The 22,938-nt window shown below is 44.3% G+C and overlaps 1 protein-coding gene across 1 annotated transcript in view; it reads right to left on the reverse strand.

The window, feature by feature from the left end:
- Positions 1–2,676: 2,676 nt before the first annotated feature.
- LOC104942289 (uncharacterized) overlaps positions 2,677–22,938 on the reverse strand; it is a 30,287-nt gene continuing 10,025 nt past the window's right edge. The window contains exons 2-4 of the mRNA XM_010767490.1: positions 9,638–9,792; positions 5,862–6,006; positions 2,677–2,888 (exon numbers count right to left, since the gene is read on the reverse strand). Coding sequence (XP_010765792.1) covers positions 2,677–2,888; positions 5,862–6,006; positions 9,638–9,792 — 512 coding nt within the window. The remainder of the gene's footprint in view (positions 2,889–5,861; positions 6,007–9,637; positions 9,793–22,938) is intronic.

Raw genomic sequence — 22,938 nt, forward strand, 5'->3', positions numbered from 1 at the left:
CTTTTACTGTCCTATAGTACACATTGGAATGATTTCTTACTTTATTTTTGACAACTATAATAAATAGATAAAGGTGTGCTCTCTCTGTCTCGCTCGCTCACAGAGGCTGTGTGCTCCTCCATGGCGATGACGGCTTGCGTTAAAAACAATAAAAAACATATTTGTAAAGTGGGGGGACACAAACGGGATTTCGAAAAGTGGGGTGGACATGTCTCCTCCTGTCCCCAGTGGAAATTACGCCATGCGTATGTGTGCGTCAAGTGCAATAAATATATGCAAGTTGCAACACACACACAGTGAAACTCTGCCCCTCATGTGTTGTATAGGCTGGCATGACTAGGCTGTGTTCAATGGGGCTGATGTGTTGTGTAGATCCTGCCAGAAGGAGAATCACGGTCAAACTCCTTATGAAGCGGTGAGGTGCCGCTCCACGTTGCTTTTCTTCCCGACTGTAACGCTGGTCCCGCAAATCAAGCAAGAACGTGATTGGTCGATATTCATTGTGGAGGAGGGGGGAGGAGGGGTTTTAGATAGATATAGAGTTGTAGTAAGTAGATAGGGTTCGCTATGATTGAGGTTTCATTTATGCATTGGGTAGATTATTTTAATTACATTCCCTTTTTTTTTGGTGTATTTTTTACATTTTGGATTTGCTTGGCGAGCTACTTCTTGAGGGCTTGCGAGCTACCGGTAGCTCGCGATCGACGTGTTGTAGACCCATGGTGTAGGGGTAGGGGGTAGGGCGTGGTTTGGGATTGGGCCTCAGAGTTTAAAGCCTCTTCTCTGTCCTCTGTCTCACGGCCGGTTGGTGTGTAGGCTGAGCATGATGGAGGTTTGGAGGTTGTTACTGGTGAAAAGGATTGAGAAGGCCCTCCAAAGTCCTCTCTTTGTGATTATTACGTTCTGCTCTGAGGCTCCAGGAGAATCAGAGTAAGACTTAAGAGACTGCAGCATAGACTCCTTATAACACTGAAGCAATCACTCAGTCTCTGCGTTTCCATGATGCTGATGGATTACAATCAACCTTATGATTACCATACAAATCAAGCTTCTTGAAAGTACTTCATCTTTTGTTTTTTTGCTTCACTTTTTACAAATTATTCCCTTTATTTCAGAGATGTTTTGACGGACGGAGCACAAGCAATGCAGCTGCTTGTTGTTAGAGCAGATTAAAAAAGTGATAGAGATATCAGCAGCATGGGAATTTGTTTGAAACGATCCTCGCCAACTTGTGGCTGCAGAACAATCTGATTTACAAAAGCTGCTAGGGTGAGATTTTAGTTTCTTCTAGAAAGTCATTCTTCTCCTGCCTGCAAGATTGTAGGAAAAATGCTGCAAAGTGGCGGATTTAGAGGGAAATTGCATCATTTGGCTAAACCAGCTGTTTACAATTTATGTTTTCTTTATCTCTAAATATCCCAAATTATGTTCTGTAGCTCTCGAAACTAATAAGAAAACATTGACAATATGTGTTGAATTTTCCTTTCCTTTATTCTGTTTCATGGTGTAAATATATTGGTAAAGCAATTCCTGCAGCAAAATTCCTACAATATTGTTCGAATATATATATAATTGATAAAAAATAAGAAATATTTGTTCATCTCTATATTGCCTATAGGGATATCATTATACCAGTGATGTTTGATCAACACGTTTCATTGGGCCAATCGAATGGCTCGTTACAATAGTCCAATCAAATAGCTCTTTTCAAAACTCTGGCATGACATGTACTTGAAGTACTCCTGAGTCTATTTTCGCCCGAGAGCCAGTTTTTTTTTGTTGGGGTGTTTGCAGTCTCAGTTTGACTGTATGTGCGGAATAAATACAAACATAACCAGGAGGCCTTTGCTCTCCACCTCCTGCTGACAATGGACATTGTTTTGAAGACCGCTTGAGCCAGAAAAGACCGGGAGAGAAGGCTGGAGGTGGAAGATTCAGGGAGGAAAAGATACAAGGGGGGGTATTCTCCCTGCCAGGACCTGCTGTTTGGGCACAGTAAGTCTAGGACGCTGTCTGGGGCCTGTAAGGGGGGAGGAGGCAGTGTGTGTGTGTGTGTGTGTGTGTGTGTGTGTGTGTGTGTGTGTGTGTGTGTGTGTGTGTGTGTGTGTGTGTGTGTGTGTGTGTGTGTGTGTGTGTGTGTGTGTGTGTGTGTGTGTGTGGACACAGAGATAAGGTGGCACTTTGGAAAGGCTTTTGAGAAGACAAAGCATCTGTCGGCACACTAATGTTGGGACAGGCTGGAATGATGCACAAACACACAACAATTGGCTTTAAAAACAGGTGCAGGGAGAAAAAGAGGACACAATAAAAAAAAATACACACAGGCAGAATCCAGACTACCATGAGGGGCCTGATTATGGCAGGGCAAGGTGTTGAGGGACCGCGGTGACAGAGAAGAAGAGCGGAAAAACAGAAGAAGAGAGAATAATGAGATATAATGGTGAGCATTAGAGCGGTGGATGAGAGAACTGTGTGGCAGAGAGAAGGAAAGCCAGCCCGGAGGGAGGCCAAACAGACAACCTTGAGATAATCTGTGGGACGGGCAGAGGGAGGAAAATAACCTTATCAGGGCAGGAAAACAGAAGGCACGCTGAGCGGTGAGAGGATATGAAAACACAGTGAAGGGCAGGGGAAGGGAGTGGGAAAAATCACAAAGGAAATACAGCAGAAATTACACTAACCGAAGCCGATGAGGCCGAGGGTTTCGCCACGGATACGGGCGGCGCCGGACGCCACCTCGCGGATCTGCTCCACACTCTGGACCCGCGTGCCTTCCCGGAGAGCCTGGTAGAGCCAGGTGTTTCGCCGGTACAGGTTGAGGATGTGGCATAGGGTGGAGTCTGCTGTCTCCTCCACAGCTGCCGAGGGAATGTTACACACAGCAATGCCTGGACAAAGAACAACACACACACAAAGCAGAACAGTTACAAATGAGTTAAAAAAGCCGTAAAATCCATATCATAATTTTAATAACTGCAGTGTTTCACCAATAATATCCTGCATCATATTTGTTACTGGAAATTATATATATATATTATTTTTTTACTTTTTAATTGCTTTTTTTTTCTGAAATATTTTGGACTGTTTATTTCTAGTATCATGATTTCTCTTATGTACATTGCCTTGTTTTTTATGCTGCTGCAACAAAAACATTTCCCGAATTGGGATCAATAAAGTACTTATCTATCCATCTATCTATCCATCAATAGAGAATGTGAGAATAATATCAGTCATTTCAGGTCAGTAAAATAAAGATGGAACATACATATACATTTGGTTACTTCCACTTCTACATAGAAGCATCACATTGAGTGAATTATTCCTGAGCAAACTTTTGTGCACACGCATAATAAAGCAAGTTGTAGACACTTTGTCAAGATCTCCTCTAGTAGAAGACTCATAACTTTGTTACCTTTAGAGTATTCAAACTTCTGAACCCGTGGTATTACCTTGCCTATCCTCCAGCTACACAAAGATTTCCATTAAAGACACTTAAGCACTTGTGCCTGCCCTCGCTCTCCTCTAATGTCCTCATCCCACTCTGTATCTCAGAGTAACAACACAGCCGTCTATGGACTGGGAGAAATAGCAAGAGCAATCAATGACCCTTTTTCTTCTCCCTGAGAACAGCCGCCATATCAGCGACGCCTTCTCCAGGCACGATAGCTTTTTGACTCCTGCGTTGCGAGGCAGAGCGCCTTCGGTGAGTGGGTGGCAGTTAGACACAGTATCTGGTATTGGCAGGAAAATGGCAGCTTTGTCAACTGTAAGGGCTGTTTGAGCCACCAGCCTGCTGATGTAAGCCTGGGTGGGGGTACAGAGAGAAGACTCAACTCTCCTCTCGCTGCGTGTCTCTGCCTTTCTGTCTCTTTGAACATTCTGGCTCACAGTGGGATATCCATAATCCATTTAAAGGAAGAAACAGTAAACCTGCTGTCCACATCCATGGAACAGTTATACATTCAGCACGAGAGACAATGTAAATCGAATCCCTTAAAAGGTCTCCTATCATGCAAAATGCACTTTTCGATGTCTTTTATACATAAATGTGGGTCCCCGGTGTGTCTCTCTTTTCCTCCGTATCCAAACCGGTGGAAGGTTGTCCGGTGCCTTGCTCAAGGGCACCACGGCAGGGCAGGAGGTGAACTGGGTCCTCTCCAAGTAGCAGTCCACACTCCATATCTAGGTCTGGTCGGGGACTTGAACCGGCGACCCTACGGCTCACAGTCCAATCCCCAACGGAGCTCATCCAGATTTGCTGCCGATATTACGTGATATCTGACATGTGGGCTGGCTTTACGCCCGCGGCCCTATCAGGTACGTTGCTATGAAAAACTGCGCAACGTGTTTTGTACGTAATAGTCTTTGTTTACATCGTTTTTTTTGTTTAAAGCTTTAGACCCATAATCAGCATTTCTCTAACACTGTGGTTCTCAAACTTTTTTCAATAATGTACCCCCTTTGAAAAAAAGATTCAGCCAAGTACCCCCTGATCAGCGCAAACACAATTTGTTAAGGAAAAAATGACTATATAAAGAGGTACAGTACAGCGCTGCACCATCAGCGTCTGATTTATTAAAACAACAACAGTAACTGAGAAACACTTAAATGCTACATTTCAAATGTTTACAATCCATCACTAAATTCATGGCAAACCAATTTTAACATCATGCAATAACACTAAGACGACATTAGTTGCATTGAACTGATCTTTTTAATAAGTTGTACTTACAGAGAAACATGGGCTTGTGCTTCACTGAGATCTTTGTCATTCTCAGTGACAGGGAGGCAAACTGCAGTTATTACACTTCGCGTTTTGAAATATGTGGAACTCTGTTCATATAAAACCCACACTGCTCAAACTTCCTTACTTTTCCTAAAATTGGTATATTTGTGTATTTATTTATTTTGGGGCGTGGGGAATGAAGAGGAAAAAAAATATGAGCATTTTATGAGCATGGGATTTTGACCCCTCATATAAACATAATGCTGCGCTATACTTTGCGGCCACACACCGTTGTCAAGCAACGCTTATTGTTTAGGTCCTTTTCAAAAGCAGGCAGTCATATAATTACCTAGAACTAGCTAGATCTGATAGATTTGGACATAAACGGGAGTGAAGTATAACCGGACGCGAGAGAGATCAGAGATCAGATCAGCTGCTGCTGCTGACGGAGAACACGCAGCTCCGCACGATCACAGCTCCGCCGCTGTGACGGATAGTTGAGCCGAGCAAAATACACTTAGAGATAGACCTAACACACTTAGCTTGTTCATCTACTCTGGAACTAGCTAAACTAGTTATAAATATATTTATTCTTTACTGTCGGGTCACTTATTACAGGCTCAGCGAGCTGCACGAGACTGATGGGCTGTCAGGAGAGGGAGAGCAAAAAAAGAGAGCACCCCGTTTATTTTTCCCATTTTATTATCCAGAATTACTGTAAACCTTTGAATAAAGTAGTTCTACTACTATTAGTAGTTTGTGTAAATGCATTAATTATGTTATTTTGTCATTAACATAAAATAAATCTCACGTACCCCCTGCAGTACTCCAACGTACCCCTAGGGGTCCGCGTACCCCCATTTGAGAACCACTGCTCTAACAGGGCTGAAATAGAGGGATATGAGGGATGTCTAAAATGCATGATCTCTTTGGTATTTTGAGCAAAACACATCATAGACATGTTTTTTATATATTTGTATATATCAGAGTCCCATAATATATGCCTAAAAATAGCATGACAGGAGATCTTTAAAGTGACTGTTTCTACTCTTTAATCTAGAAACATAAAACTGCATAAAAACACCACGCATATGAGTTGAGTTATGAGTTGGCAGTGACAGCGGAGGGTTCGTACCCAGCTCTCCGGCAGCCTTGATGTCGATGTTGTCGTAGCCGCTTCCGATGCGGATGATGATACGTAGGGCTTTGAACTTTTCCAGGTCCTCTCTGGTCAGGGTGATGGTGTGGTACATCATGGCTCCCACTGCTTCGTTGAGCACCTGCAGACACACGTTCAAACATTTTTACAAATGAACAACTCAACCAAAATAACCTGGATCGTTGTTTTGGCTAATTGAATGAACATGATTTAGTACGATATTGTTCCAAATACGTGCTCTGCTCATGGAATTTTTACTACGTATCAAATCAAAAAGATTCCTAAACCCAGCCGTAATATAATTTACGACAGAGAGCAGACGAGCAGTATTAAAATGCTCTGAATTCAGGAGAAGAAGAAGATTTAAAGTCTTATTTTGATGAGAAGACATGTTGATTACCAGGCATGTGTGCACAGCATGAAAGTAAAAACAGTGCTCTGTTGATTTCATTATGGGCAAAATGTGTTTTGTACATTTTCATTTCAAATGTTCTTCTAGGAGATGCACTGTGACTAAAGAGAAGCTTTATTTGGATGGAAATATGTTTACATTATCAGGAAAATAGCACAACATGGAAGTTAAAGCTATGTCTATTTAAATGTGCACCTAAAATGAATGAATAATTCTGAAACGTGATCTACATTGATATCTTGACAAATTAGCCATAATGGTGACGCCCTAAAAACGGTGTGAGATTTTTTCCGTTTAATTTATCTTTTCTTTTGATGATCATTATGTCCATTCATTCAATAATGCATCCCATGCACGCAACATGGCCGTTATTCCATTTGAGTTCATAGGATCTCATGAGAATGACAAGATCACATTCCTTCCAGAGGAGCCATGAAAATCACATCTGCCATGACTCCGGACACTTAAGGAAACGTTTAAGATTTCACAGTCTGGAGAAGTACATACATCACATGGTCGCCAGCCGCATTGAAACACTGTCCTTTTACAGACCTGCGCTGAACTGGAACAAGTAATTATATTATATCGGCGGGGCTGCTGTTTCCGCATGGTCATCACAATTACCCTCAGACCCCGAGGGTGTTTGTGGACAAAGGATGGGGGCAATTGTCTGGACAGAGAGGTCAGGGCAGCTGCTGATAGGTGGATAAACCGTAAGAGATGATCGCATGTGATAGGTCAAAAAAAGAACTGGACTCAGAAGACCATTTGACCAAATAATAATTTCTCTGCACTGCATTTTTGTTCTTCAAGTTTCTTCTTAATTTATGACAGAATCTAAAATCAAAAACGTAATATATTTGTATGTACAGTAATTTACGTAGCTAAATAAATAACCACACGGTGGTGCTGTCGAGTCCAAAGATCGAAATCTAATCACTCGTTCCTTGTCAATCCCCCAAACTATCGTCCAAATTGTACGTTTTGGAATTCTTCTGCTAAAAAACAACCATAGAAAAACACTTTTTGGTTTTGTAAATAACCCAAATTTCGCCTCACGATCCAACAAGGGTCAGAATTTGGTCCCCTCTGAAGGACGTCGCTGTGAAATGCTGCTCCTCGGCTAATTGACATGGACAAGGTGACCTGGCCTGTGATTCAGTGTGATGTGGATCTAAACTATTCCCCCTGAGTATTAGCCACAGCCCCTGTCAGCACCTAAATAACTGCTCTGCATTCACCTCCAGCCAAACTGCATTAGCTTTCCTGTGATTAGCAGATTAGCTCGGAATTTCCATACCGTTTTATTAGAGCAGTTTCCCAGACAGACTCTGCTAGGTCAAGGTTAAAACACATAAGCATGCACCAGCAGTCAAGAGGAACGCACACACGGTCCCAAGTTGTTTTTCAGCAGAAGAAGCTTTTAGAGTTAGTCATAAAGCTTTTTTTCAAGGAAATGTACTCTGAAAGTAGTTTAGTTTAATGGAAACTCTGACCCAATCCATATCCTCCTCTCCAGTGTAACCAAAGCCTTATTGCTTTTAACGTCTTTCATTTCCAAAGATGCTTTTCTGACATGGCAGCGAGGCTTCTCTTTTTGGCTCGGGGGAGCGTGAGAGACTGTTGCAAGAGAGTTAGGATTTTGTGATACGGAAACTGTACATTTTGTGTGTCTGTATGTTGGTCTCAGTGGCTTACTGGGGAGGGATTGTATTGCCATGAGGTCATCCCACTAGCGAACAGTGTGTGTAGTGTGGATGAGAGCTGGTTGTAATTCTGAGGACAGACTTTTTCCACCTGGCAGGGAAAATGTGCTGTTGAAAATGTTTGTTTTTGTTCAGCTCTTGGCGCTTCTCAAAGGGCAACATGGATGTGATAACAGCACTAACCATTACAGAGAAAGCACTACAGAACAATATTGCACTATAAATGTTGAGTATGTTATGAAGAGAAAGCTGTGATCCTTTATTGATTGCGCATTTTAATGCACTTCAAAAGCAGTGAAGCAGAGATGTGAGTAAAAGGGAGATGACGATGTTGATTATGTTTAGAAAAATATGTTCTGTGTGAATAAAGCACAGTAAAACCTCAATAAATGAAATAAAAACATCTGTACACTTTAGTAAATATATATTTTAAATAATAGATTGACAGGTAAGCTGTTTCCCCGAGTTATATTTCTTTTATAGACAAAGCACCTTTTGATTTAATTTCATTGCGTACGTAACCAGTCATTAAGTGCAGCCCTAATCTTAAAAGCACAATTGGATGAACAGTCAGGCAGCGTACGATGTGGTAGGTGAGTCTGACTCTATGCCAGATGGGCTATCATCCAGCTTTTACAATCCACATGTGACAGTGAGACACGACAACTGGGAGAACGTGAGATGTTTGAGCGCAGGTGCTGCATGCAGGATTTGTTCTCGGTAAAGTTGTATTGAAATGTGATCTCGATCAGTATTCGGCTGTGTGTTTCATCATGCTCCTATCAACCGAAAAATAAGGGATTACTGGGTAGTGGATCTGACACGACCTCGGGACTCTTTGATATTCCACCTCTTGACAAGCCTTTCCCATGAGTTTCAGTATATGCTGGTGTGGATGGAGGAGAGAGTGGCAGCTGGTGTCTGGCCTGAAAGCATCCTACTGAAACTCTGTGAATTATCAGCGCTGTATCTCCGCATCCGTGCCGCAGAAAGAAGAGATTGGACATTTTCAATCTACACCACCCCCTCTGGGTATCTAGACTGCAAGTTATTACTGGGAACTGCTGAATATGCTGGCGAGGTGAACATTACAATCATGTTTTTCCTGATAAGGCAGTGTTAAAACAAACAAAAAGCTCCCTGCTCCCCCTTTCTCCTCACCGCCCAAGGTCTTTGATTGAATTGATCTCTATGCAAATGCTTCGTTTTTAATATGTCCCATTTTCATAAAAACATGGAGAGGAAAGAGGTGGCGGCTCTCACTCTGTCTGCAGATGGAGAGATAGCAGTACGGTGATACCCATCTCCTTGGCCATATATTGTTTCGCTGCAACGGGGCTGCGTGGAAAGCAATAAAGAGCCTCTACAAGCCAATGTAATTACACTGCATCCCGCCATACAAGACTCTCTATTAGAACAATGGCACTGATATAGGCATCACGCTCTGCGCCACAAAGTGACATTAAATCATAATGAAGCCCCTATATTTTAACCGGCAAGTGCGTCAGGGGCCAATGTACTTCACACATCCACGCTGTGATGGGAAAAGAAAGTGAGTGAGTGGCGGGCTTCACTTCTCCATCCACTTTGTGATGCGGAGCAGCATGAGAGTGTGTGGTGTGTGTGCTTTATACCTTCTCGTGTATTTCCTGTGTGGACTGAGCATCACAGAAGGCGACAGTCGCCAAGTCTTTCAGGATGGGCATCTCCACGGTGCAGTCGCGCCCGTCCAGCAGCGCCACCAGGGGGCGCGGATGCATTGGCCCGTTCATGATTTGGGGCCGAATACCTGGAGAGAGGTGGAGGAGAGAAGGATGATTATTCAGGGTACAAGATAATAAAAAAATAGTGCCTGCGAGACAATCGTTTCAGGAAAAAAAGAAACTACTGTGGTTTGGTCAAAATCACTTATCATTGTGGTACTTTCAGGTATGGTTATTTCAAAACAATCTGCATCTAACCACTAGGTTAGAGTAATTAAATATATACTGACAGATAATCATGTAGAGTATTAAAACAAGAGCCATGTTATATTATCTAACTAAAGATCAGCAACTTTGATCAGCTGGAGTGAACTGTTTTCAATCACTCTCATTCAGATGATCGAAACCTCTTGTGTGTACGTGTGTGTGTGTGTGTGTGTGTGTGTGTGTGTGTGTGTGTGTGTGTGTGTGTGTGTGTACACATGTGCTGATTAGGATAAAGCAGTAGGCAGGGCTTCTCTGAACTACCAAGCGTTGCTCAATAAATCAATGCACCTACTCAAGACTGGATTAGACCATAGCCTCACTTACAGGAATCCTGTCGGTCTCACAGCTCCCGAACTCTTACATCACATACAGGCACCAGTGTGCAGGTTCACATACACACACTGAACATACCAAGATGAATATATTCCCTTGTGTGTACACATGACACACTAACATGCACACACTTTGTTCTTATTCTCAGTTCAAGGGAGAGAATCCCACATTTGAACCAGCAGCTGTGGAATAGAAGAAAAGGGAGAAAAAAAACAGCGAGCTACACCTTTAGAAATGATTCACCGCTGCCCTACCTCCAAAGAGCCGAGTATCATTGAAAGTGCGAGAGAAACCGCTACATGCCTGAAACAAACCCACAGCCAACTCGCATCTGCACTTCAGATCACTTGAAAAAGTCCACGTCCCAATTCTGATTTCTATCTGCGCTCGACTCCTGCTCCTCCCCTCTCGCCACTTTTCACACTTAAAGCCAAGAGAGCCGAGAAGAGCCGCACTCCCCTGTGGGCCGACCTTCTCACACGTGCTCGCTGAAGAAGTCGTGTCGCACTGAGGAGGCAGACAATTACGGGCGCTGCTTCATACAATGTTAACATCTCTTGATAAGCAGGAGCATCAATATTCATGCTGCTTCTGAGTGACGCCAGCACGTGGACGGATGGACCTAAGGAGGAAAGCATGTGTTCCCCGCTGAGTACTAGACCCTAACACCACACAGGTCATGATCTTCACTGCTATGGATATGTCCAAGCTGACAAAACATGTCACTCCATAACAGACCTGAACAAGCAAGATCCCCTGTGGGTGTTTGTGTGGTTTCATGACATCACTTTTCTTATCTTGTGTTTTGCTGCCCTCTTCTAATTTGCTGCTAAGATCAGCATCTGGATACTTAAGGGTGACCTCACTCTGTGCATGTGCGAGCGCAGGTGTGTGTGCATTTGTCTTGAATTTAACCCCATGATTACAATGACGTAAGACTCCAGGGGGGCGAGATAAGGAGGAGGGTGGAGGAAGGGAGAAGAGTGGAAGTGGAGGAGGGCTCATTAGTGACATGCTCAGTGGGATTACTGCAGCAGAGGAGGCTGATTAGGGCAGATAAAGGTGAGATTAGGAGATTTAACATCGACAAAGTTGTGTGTGTGGCTGATGCACAAGCCAGCTGAAATGCACAGTGGGGAGACAAAACAGGTGGGAAGGAGAGTGAAATAAAATTGTTTAAAAAAACATGCCTAAAAATAGACTTAGCAATGCCTGTTAGCATTACGGAGCATTAAGAGGAGTGTGAGAGGAGAACACGTCGACGACAGGAAAGAAGGACGCAGAGAGAGCAGTCCAGCTGTGGCAGTGAGGGGCAGTCCAGCCGGAGCAGTGGGCGGGGGGGGAAGTGTCGGAGGGGAGGTGTCTTCTCCATCTGCCTTCCTGCCTATTGTCATGGTGATCACTTAACAGGCCCCGACTGCCAGTTTTAATGCACTTTATTTTTGGCACTGCTGGCATCTGCGCCACAGAGTTGAGGTCTGCGGCACGCACCCCCCCCCAAACACTCTCGGTGCAAAGGGCAGAGGCGATGTCTTCCCTCCTGACAGACAGACAGACAGCCGCCTCCTCCCTCTCCCCCCTCCTCACCACCAACCTCCATTACTGCTTCCATGCCTACTTATCACGCTCGCTGTTCGAGACGGGTGACATGAAGGCGGGAAAAGGTGAGGCGTGGCGACTCGGCTGTCTCTGCCACATCTGCAACTGACAGCTCGTTGAATAGTAATGAGGCGGCTGGGTGGTGAACCCGAGTCTATTACACCAAACCGAGGTAGAGGTGCGAGGAAGTGGGATTCAGTATTTAGTGCCTGACCACGTCTAAAATAATGCACACATGCATACAAGCAGCAAAATGTATCGAACATTTAAGAAACTACAATTATGATAACCAAATTCATACAAATAAATGACATCCATCGGATCTAGCTTCTCCAATAATAAGACTTCGGATTTCCAAATTGATTATAGTTGTACACTTAATGTAATGGGTTTTTGACAATCACACAAAGCATAATCAAGCCATCACCGAGTGCTATGATTTATTGCAATGGGTCAATTCAAATGTTTTTTTTGCACTATTTTCTGATATCTCATAGACTTAACAATAAAACCATCATTGTAAAAGAATAATGAAAACAATCTTAAGCTAAAGTAACGCACTATATGTCAGCCTATTATAAGGATTTCACAGAATGGAGAGTTGACAGATACACCATTAAACAAAAAGAAAAGTAATCACTTTTATGTCCCACATCCAGAGTATACAGAGTAAAATAATGTGTTTAAAATGATAAAATGCTTCAATCCAACTGATGAAAATAGAGCCACTATTCACTTTTTGAACCTCTACTTTGGCCTCCAACATTCTCTCACCATCTACTTGCTAACTCATTACCGCCATCCACTGCTGGGCATACATTGGGTTTATCAGAGTTTGCACATTCAATCATAAATGTGCAATAAAACCAAAGCAATCAAATAAAAGAGGCTCAGAGCTCGATTGATTTCAGCTCTCCAAGCAACTTCTTTCAACATCACACAGACCTTTGATTCAAAGAGAATATAAAACATATTGATCAAGGCATTGCAGATTTGCCACTTGCAAAGCTGTCCTTGACTCACAGAAAAGCCCCAGAACACCTGTAACCTTCTCCTGCTTCATGTAAATCAGAAGTTACTGGCTTATACAGATTACAGGCAGCCGTGGGTGTGCAGGTGAGAGGAGCTGTGGGTGAGGCAGTGGGGGGAGAGGCAGGCTGCGTAGAACCCTCAGGCAGGAGTTAGACAAGCTGAACTCATTGGCTGAGTTTCTCTTTGACCTTTCAGTGTCGCACTCTTTCAATCTCCCTCTCACCGACTTTCACCGTACCTTTCTGCAGCGCTGGATTTCTCCCAGATCTCTCCCTGAACGATAGCATCTCCTGACAGCTCCTCCTGTCTGCCGATGTCTAGCTGTGTATCCGTGTTCGCTCACCATGTATCAGCTTCTGTTTCCTTCATCTCTATTTTCACGTGCATTTCTTTCCCTCCTCAGTTGTAATCACCGGCCTTCCTTTCGCTGGCACCCTTTCACCTCAGCTGTCATTTCTTCCCCTCCTTTTCCCATCATTTTCCTTCTTTTCCTCTCGCTCTGTCTTTCTGGTATCTGGAATGTGTATGTGTGTGTGTGTGTGTGTGTGTGTGTGTGTGTGTGTGTGTGTGTGTGTGTGTGTGTGTGTGTGTGTGTGTGTGTGTGTGTGTGTGTGTGTGTGTGTGTGTGTGTGTGTGTGTGTGTGTCCTCCTGTGTGACAGATTGATTGTTACTGCCGATTTTGATGGAGAGAAGATGATGTATTCGGGCAAGGGAAGCAGGGAAGTAGGTGACAGGCAACACTCCCCCTGTGCTGAACTGACAGCATGTACATCAAACCGGTCTTAACCAGAACCACTGGGTTTGTCAGCCGCACAATACCACGGGTGTGATTGGTGATGCATTCATGACACCCTTCTCAGCACCTTTTCTCTCTATGGGGATATTGCAGATAATTATTTAGAATATCATTTCATTCGTTAAAATGTTTGTCATCTAGTTGTATAACTTCATGATATAATGCACTTAAGAGTCAGGCTTTAGATTTTGCACATTCGCCTGACTTTACTGAATAAAACGCAGTATATTGGCAGTGACAATTAACAGGGCACCAAATCTATTTTGAAATGGTGCTAAATTTGGTTAAACGTAATTTTTGGACATTTTGTCTATTGTGTTAAATTCACATTTTAAAAGTATTTAGATTTGTTTCTCTAAAAACTATGTTAGCTAACGTTTGCAGATCTAATTTAAGAAAGTATTGATATTTATTTATGCCAATGTTATGCATACAGTGCATGAAATGTCAACAAATGTACACAATGAGAGCAGGGGGTCACGTCAGAACCAGCAGGAGGCAGAGTGCTCTTAATTTCACTCAATTAATTAATACCCTCATTTCCTTTCCTCTGTTTTCTCGCTTCCTCTGCTTGTTGCTAAACTGTTGCCAGGCTGCGAATGTGCATGTGTGTGTGTGTGTGTGTGTAATGATTTGGGACGAGTACATTTTCACTGAGAGAGAGGCAGCTGCTGTCGTGGGTTTACCTGCCAAAGGAATAAATGCCTGTAACACACGTCTCTCGCACACACACACACACACACACCCCCCTGCTGATATACTCTGTCAGATCTAGGGCTGCATTAATTTTCTTCATTAGCTAATAACCTATCAAATTCATTGCATGGATACATTTAAATTGTCAAAAAAAACAACCCTTCAACAAATCCTTGATACAAGTAGCTCAAAGGGTTGCTTTTGGGGTTTAAATGAATAGTATTCCATTTACAGTATTGCAAAATAGCTCATTTTCTAGATTTACACTAGAATAAACATGAACAGGGATCATACTTATGTGATAAATGTGTACTGGGAATGGAAAAAAATAGTATGATGAGGAACATTGGCCTTGGAATTGTATTATAAAAACGTAGTATCTATTACCGCCAGATATTCATTTACCAAAATCTTTTCAAGTCCCTGTACTAAAAGGTGGCGAGCTCAGTTAGCATTCTAAAAAAAGAAAAATTTTCTCAACTAGATCACACAACAGTTGTCAAAAAATGAGAACTGGGTCACATTGAAAATTATTTTGGATATCTAGGACTCCAGTGAAAAGGCTTAAAAACCCCTTGAGGTAGATTACAGGCATTCATGAGATCACTCCTAAATCTCTCTAAGTCATCGGTATTTTAATTCTTATCAATCCTGTAGAAAGAGACTTGTGGAACCCGAACCCGGCTGGGGCTGCAGGCTGGGCTTTCTGAGCCAGCAACACTTAGTCAGAGTCTGGCAGCGGGACGTAGCAGAGCGGCGCAACGGGAGATGAGGCCAGAGTTTCCATTATGTGGGGAAGAGAGCTAAGAATTTCTTCCTACCGCTGGCCTCTGCTGTCGGTGTTATGTTGCCTCCGTGAGGGGAAGAGGGACGAGCAGTTGTGTTGTCATAAAGGGAGGAAAAAGAAAATACAGAGAGGAGAGAAAATGGCAACAGAAGTCACTTTAGTGGCAAAGGGAGACCAGACAGGCCTTCCACCATGCTATCATCATCCGCTGCCATCCGTTACCTAGCAACCCCAAGCTGCTGTTTGCAGGTGGCTCCTTCCTGACAACAAGGCAGGGTGGGGGTGGCAGCTGACCCGCCAACAGTTACTGCCATTTACTGTTCTGCACTGAGCAGCACTGTGCTGAAACATGACCCACATCCAGTCAAACAGGAAGAGGCTGTGTGTGGCTGGAGGAACATGCCCACAGAGGGCAGGGGGGGGGGGGGTATAGTATGGATATGTGTCTCATGTAGTATGTGTAGGACTTGGATTCCAATTTCGAAAAATTGCTGAATTCCCTTGGTATCTTTATCTATCCATTAGCAAACTAAAATATAGAAAACATTCATGTCACAGGCTTCTCATAAGAATTTATCACTGATTGCAGATTTTCCATTTCAAATGGCAAATGTCGCTGGCAGTTGATTACATTGGCTGTAGCGAATGAGGGATACTTCTTCAAGTAACTTGCCCAAAGGCCAACCCAAAACGTGGCTGTTGTCGGGTTAATGTTCGCTCTTCAATTTGGCATCTGTTCTCGGCCAAAGATAATTTGGCCAAGAAAGGGAAAACACTTTTGACATCTCTACATTTGTGATTAAATGATGCTGTTTTGCAGTTTAGTAAGACCAACAGCGGTGTGTTTTCTCTAGTGAGATGATCTCGCTGATAGCATCCTGTCAGTTTGATAGATTTAACATCCAAGTTCAACTTCCATGCATATTTAGATAATTAAGGCTTCACTTAATAGTTATAACTTATAAGGCTTTCATAAGCTCAAGGAAAAGATGTGCAAAAGTATATCTAACAAAAATGCTATCAAACCTCAACCCTACTCATGTGAAATCATTTGTACAATAAGTGTTCATGTGGAGGCACAAGCTGCCGAGGCAAAGTGAGATCTGCATGCTAACACGGACACAACAGGAATGCACTTGCATGAATGTGGCAACAAATGAATAGGAACCCACACACAACCTTGGCAGGCTGCCAGGAGCCTGACTGTGGAGTAACCGCAAAGTTTGGCATAATGCACAGATGTGCCATCGGGTCAAACAACACTTTGTTTTCTTTGCCGGAGTTTCCTCCCTTTTCACATGGCACTCTGCCAGAGGCTTGACTTCTAGTTTTCAGAGGCTGAATTACTCGGTTACTACTTTCCCCCCTCTTGCTCACACACACACACAACCTGCCATAAACACACACACACCCTTCATCTGCCTGTGACAGCACGAGGTCACTGCATGAGTTGTAGTGGTTGAAGAGAGGGGGTATAGCGGGTGAGGGAGGGGGCGGGTATAAGCACCCTTTGTTGGCAGCCTCCTCCCTGCCCTTCCCTCCCTTCACTTCCCAAAAAGTAGCACACAAAGGCTACTTGTCCTGCATTGCCGGTGCCCCACCCCTGTCCCCACCCGGCTGCCCTCCACACCAATCCACCCCATGCCAAGAAAATAAGCGCACGCCCGTTTTAAATGGTGCGCTCTGTGTGCAGGGGCGGGCCAGGCCCACACCCCACCACGGGACAAAAGCGGGTGTCAACAGCATCCAGGGCACAGCCACGCCGGGCCTCCCCTCCCTACCCTCTCTGTTTTTCCCGCACTTTTATTCTTTGCCGTTTCCCAGAGCTACACTCAGTCGGAGACCGCATAAGAAGCAACAAACATGAAGCCAAGTGCAGCGGTGCAGGACGGGCGGACCCCTGAATGACTACATGTTAGACTTACTAGCTTACCTTACTGACCACACAACACAACACCCACACCCACACACTCTGCTTCTCCCCTCCTCTCATCCACACTCCCCCAATCCACCTACCTCCCTCCCACCTCCCACATGCCAGACTTTATTAGACATCCAGAAATCAAAACAGGAAACATGCTGCTTGCCTGGAAAATGTTGTCTCCACATTCTTCGGCTTAAAATCTACGCATCGCAGCAAAAAACCGAAGGTGATTGAGGCGAGTTGAGAGGGGTGAAAAAAACAAAAAATTGAAAAAAAGGGAAGTGGAGGACCTCCCGCAATAATCCAAGGAGGGGACCCCCCCCTCTCTCTCTTCTTCTTCTCCTCCTCCTCTACTATGTCAACCCCCCCTCCCCCTCCCACGGAGTTGCTCCTCTCGGTCTGGCCCTGTTGGTGAGGGGAAGGGGTTTCTGTGGAGAGATCTCTCACTAAGCCCCCGGCTGCATCATCTTCAGTCCATGCCTTTGAGGGCTGAGAGAAAAGCACCATACACCAGCGGCGTGCAGGCTGGTGATCGGATGGTAGCGGGTTGGAGAAAGTGGGGGGGGGAGACGCTTTTGTCCTTCTTTTTTTGTAATCTCCCAGCAAGAAAAGGCTGCGGTCGGGGGAGCGCGGTGGCTGGAAACTCTCTCTGCCGCTTCCTCTGCTGTCAGCTGCGCAACATCTATTCACTCTCTCTATGTCGCTCTCTTTAGCTTTTTCTCTCCTGCCTTTGTCTTAGCCGATAATAACCCAGGAGGGAGAGGAAGAGATCTTGCAGCATGAAAAAAATACTGTGTAAATGAAAAGTGCCAGCTCGAACACGCAGAGCTCTCTGGGCTCGCACAATTTACTCCCCGGCTGCGTTCACTTCATAGGATCGGCACACATAACACACTCGAGCACAATCCCTCCTCCCTTTTCCCTCCTCCTCCTCCTTCTTCTCCCCTTTTTTATGTTTTATTTCTGATCTGGACTCCACAGTGTTTTAAGAACGACTGCCCCCTTTTTTGTCCCCTCTTCTAACACACACACACACACACACACACACACACACACACACACACACACACACACACACACACACACACACACACACACACACTTTCGTTTGCTCCCAGCCTCACCTCCCTCACCCCCTTGATTATTTGGTTTCCTCCTCTGATTTTCCACTTTCATCTGGACCTCAACAATCCACCTCAAACACCACAAACACACACACACACTGAAAAACACAACCTCCTCACCCCACCCCGGCATTTTGAGTTACCGGAAAGAGATTGAAATTGTGACACAAACACACACACTCGCATTCCCCTCCCTTGCTTCAATATGTTATACACACAGTGCAATGCACACACACACACTTTAAACCTGAAGCACAATACAACATTCAAGCCACTCCAGCAATAACATACAGCTGTAGAGTTGGGTGTTCTTTCCCCCATCAGGGCAGTCATCAGAGCCGAGTGTGTGAAGTTCACAGTTTGGTTCCTGAGGGAAAACGAGGGATGGGAGCGAACTGACAGATCGCTCTGCTGAATAGCTGCGAGGACGAGTGGCTGAAAACACTCTGTTTAGAATAACAATGTAACCGGAGCCTCCCTGCATTTCTGCAACACAGCCAGAGCATGTCCAACGCATATACACACCAACACACACACCTCACCGGCTGCATGACAGGCGCGACCAATAGACAAAGAGCCCGGCGCAGTCACACGCCAGAAGCGATTATCACTGACAGTAAAGTGGAAAGGTGGAACGGCCCGAGCAGTTTTGGCTCATGGGGTGGGCGAGGTGAGAAAGCACTATCCTTTTATTACATGCAAAATAATCGTGTGCATTCACATTAAGTGTGCTGTGGCGCAGTGGGTCAGTGTGCTGATCCTCAGCTCAGCTGGAGCACCGGTTCAATCCCACCTCGACCCCCATTACAGTCAGCATCTCGCTGTGTCATTGGGGAGGACACTTCACCCCAAATTGCTCCTCTGGGTATTGAACACAGTATTGAATGTATTACATGTCTAATAAGTAACATGTAATGTAAAGCGCTTTGAGCACTTGGAAAAGCGCAAAAATAAATACCATCAATTATTATTATGATGTTAGGAGACTATCAGGACCGTAGTTTCTCAGCGACAAGCCCAACGAGCAGCGACGGGGCCCGTCAGCCGAGCCGCCTTCTGTAGAAATGACACATCTGAGGGAGTGTGACCATCAAAGCCAGAAGCCCCCACTTCCTGCCAGCCAGCCGGCCAGACACACTCACGCAGACATACACACATGTACACACTCTTGATGGAGTGTGGGGATACGGCTGCCCCTCTGATCTTTCTCTCTTCAATAACGTTAGAGGATGTGCACGAGAGGGGGGGGGGGCGCTGACTGACAGCAATATGTTAATATGGAACGTGGTATATCACAGCTTCTCAAAAGAGAGCCATTCTGCTGTGGTTGGTTATACTTTAAGAAGAAGAAGGAAAAGGATGAAGAGAGGGCGTATCAAAGACCACCAGAGGTTTTGTGAATGGCCAATGATTACTGCCAACTCCACAGGTCATCAGGTCAAGTAGTATTGAGCTAAATGACTGATGCCTAATAATGCAGCACTTTCAATGAGAGAAAAAACAAGCTTAAGAATCTTACAGAACCTTAGCTCGACCAAAAGTCACACTTATGTGAATTCTTCTTTGACTAGAATGAAGTCTATTCAGCGACCTCGGAGCTCCATAAAATAAATGACTAGTTGTGAGTTTTAGATAAACTTTCACAATGGATGTTCAAAGGAGTGTGTTGAGAGCTTTGTTGCGTAATGAATAGAAAAGACAAGTTCTAGGGAAACACTCTTTCTCACTCTTTTGTGTAGATTGTGGCTTGATATTTATTATCATTAGAATAATGAAAGGGGTACTACCTGGATTGTTGTACATAAAACTGCGGCATCTTTTCACTGTGACGCATTTCATTCTGAAAAATGATTGTGGATCCCAAATCAGAAATCCTTAGAGAATCACAAAGGACTGCTTAAATGCATGTGATCACAAGTTCGCTAATTCCTAGAGGGACTTATCCTCAAGTATTTTCCTGTGCTCTCTCCAGCAGGTGCCACAAATGATGAGCCCAGAAAGATTCAGGGTCTCAGAGGAAAAGGTATCTGGAGGGAGGGGACGGGTAAAGTGCAGCCACAGGCCCGGTGCAAACAAACAGCTATAAGCCCCTGACTCCAGCAGTTGACGTGCATGTCGTTACATGTTTGGAGGGGGCGAGTAAGCACTAATGAGAACAGATTGGCACAGCAGGTCCCCCCCACACACAAACACACACTTCCTCTTTTAGATGTAGAGCAGCCAGACTTGGGTGTAAACCAGTACTGAAGGCTACATCTGTTCGCCCAGCCTCCTGTGATGCCATAAAGCCACAACCACACCTTCCAGCGCGAGTGTTTGTGCCCACACACACACAGTTTCTAACGCACAACATGAAATAAAACAAATCAATACCTTAAGATCATGATCTATACGTTTCTGTTTTTAATTCCCCCAATCTGTAGTTTTTACTTGAGTATAGAAAACCTTTGAAAACTGAAAATTGACTGATGCGTATGAAGAAAATGACATTCACAATGCAAACATTCTTGACCTATATGGTATTTTTTGTTTTTCTTATATTTTTGTTTCTGGTTTTAAGTTTTTATTTATAAGATGCTCATTTATATATTTTCCTCCTTTTCCACCATTTTTCAATTGTTCTTCAATCAATTTCTATTAACAAAAGGACATTCTCAGTGGTCAGTGTAAATTGTAATCAAACTTTTTTTAGGTGGAAACTGGATAAAAATCTGGGTATTTTTATTCACAAAATTGATGATGAGCCTTTACACTTGGAAATGGAACCACAGTGCTATATTTCCTTAGAAGCGTAATAATAATACATTTTTCAAATTCAGACTCTACACTCACATCTCCCTCCTGCTGTATGACTTGTTAAAGCCCTGACCTTTAGCACAGTGAGACATCAAGAGCAGCGGTCACGCTCTGGAAGACCCGACAAATGGCCCGAGCCTTCTTACAGTCCGTGTGGATTTACCGTTGAGAGGGAGCCCTCTTCTTTGACCAGCCTAATTATACTGTAAGCGCCCTTTTCCTGTAAGCGCTGGAACTTGGCTGCTGAGAGGAAGCTGAATGTAGAGGCCTGTTAAATCCCCCTAAAGCACTTAAAGGGATTGTAAGAAAGCGAATGGTAGAACGAGCCAACCTACCGCTCGGAGATGAGACTTGGGCTGACCACATTATGACCAGAAGTTCAGATGCTGCACTCAGTGGGGGGGATCTGCTCAGAAGCAGTGGTACCTTAGAGAATACCCCCTGTCAGCTTTTATAGCTGGCTTGGTTTGAAAATGTTTTCGTATTTCAGACTTTATTTCTAATATGTGGTCTATTACTAGGGTTTTGACTTTTTGTGGCTTTAACTTAATACCAAGAGTGTGGGATGTCTTTCGTGCAAACGTTCTAGTACTTGAAGGGCTAGTTAACTCAAATACCCATAGGTTCTCAAATGTCTTTCGTGGTATAAATATATGGTTTTGGCTTGATCTGCTAAAGTTTTAACATACCGTTCCCACAAAAAGGTATTCACAGACTTCATCGTTTTTTTCCATAGTATTTTTATGTGAGAGAATTTAAACGTTGGTTAACCAATTCTTTAATTTAAGTGTAAAACAAATATTATTATTCTTGCCAGTGTATTGAAAACTGTCCCTTGCGTTTTCAAATCTGCCTTGGTAAGTCCAATTGAATAAGACATGAAGAGAGTGAGGAATAAGCAGTAGTAGTAGTAGTAGTAGTGTCGTTTTTGGTGCCGCAAGTCTAATTTCCCCATGGTGAATGTGTATTTATGAGGCCCAGGTTTATCCACTGTGAGGCACCTGCCGTGACAGCAGCAGCCAGGGTAAATAACACCCCAAGGCATGTATGCAGACGCACACACATACACACAAGAGCCCCCACCCCCTCAGCCAGCGGTCCAGATAACATCCTTGAGTCAACACTGCCACTCTGCTTTTGTTTTCTCTGCCTCTCTTCCTCTCCTCCCCTCCCACGTTCCAATCCCTGTGGAAACGCAAGGACCAGGGCTGAAAAGATGCAGGGATGAGGGACAGGGAGATAGAGAAAGAGAGGGAGAGGACGGGCTAAATTACAGCATGGGAATGCAAATGAGTGCATTTTATTTGGGGGTAGCCAAGGGGGGCAAGCAGGATTTATTTTCCAGGCAAGAACAGCCCCCCTGTGGCCTCTGGATCAGTTGCAGCAACAGCAAAAGGAAGAAAAACGAACATTCTCACTCTGCTTTTTACTTCGGGAGGAATAAAAAATGAAATATAACAAACGCAAAACCCACAACTCTAAGAGGCTGCAGTCATAAAATAAAATGATATTTTGCTATGCTTTCACGCCTCCTCCTCCCAGCTCTGTTTCACTCCCTCCCTCCCGCTTGTCCCCCACCCCCCCTCTGCCTATAGCACAGACACACTAAAGTTCCTGGAATACGGGCACAAATCACAGCCTGACCAAACACACCACTGCCACCACTCACACCTCCCCCATCTGGAAAAACACAGCAACAAAGTGAGCGTGCGCAGGAGGGAAAGGGACGAGGATGGAGGAAGCGGGGTGAGCCAGCTGCAGGTGGTCTCCAGATGTGGTGGCCCTGGGTACAGGCCACTCTGGCTCTGTTAGGCGCGACTCACACATCCCTCCTTCCCCTTTCCCTTCCATCGCTCCTCCTCCTCTCGCAGTGACAG

This window comes from Notothenia coriiceps, unplaced genomic scaffold, assembly GCF_000735185.1.
Source record: "Notothenia coriiceps isolate Sejong01 unplaced genomic scaffold, NC01 NC01_scaffold00004469, whole genome shotgun sequence".
In the NCBI taxonomy this organism is placed as follows: Eukaryota; Metazoa; Chordata; class Actinopteri; order Perciformes; family Nototheniidae; genus Notothenia; species Notothenia coriiceps.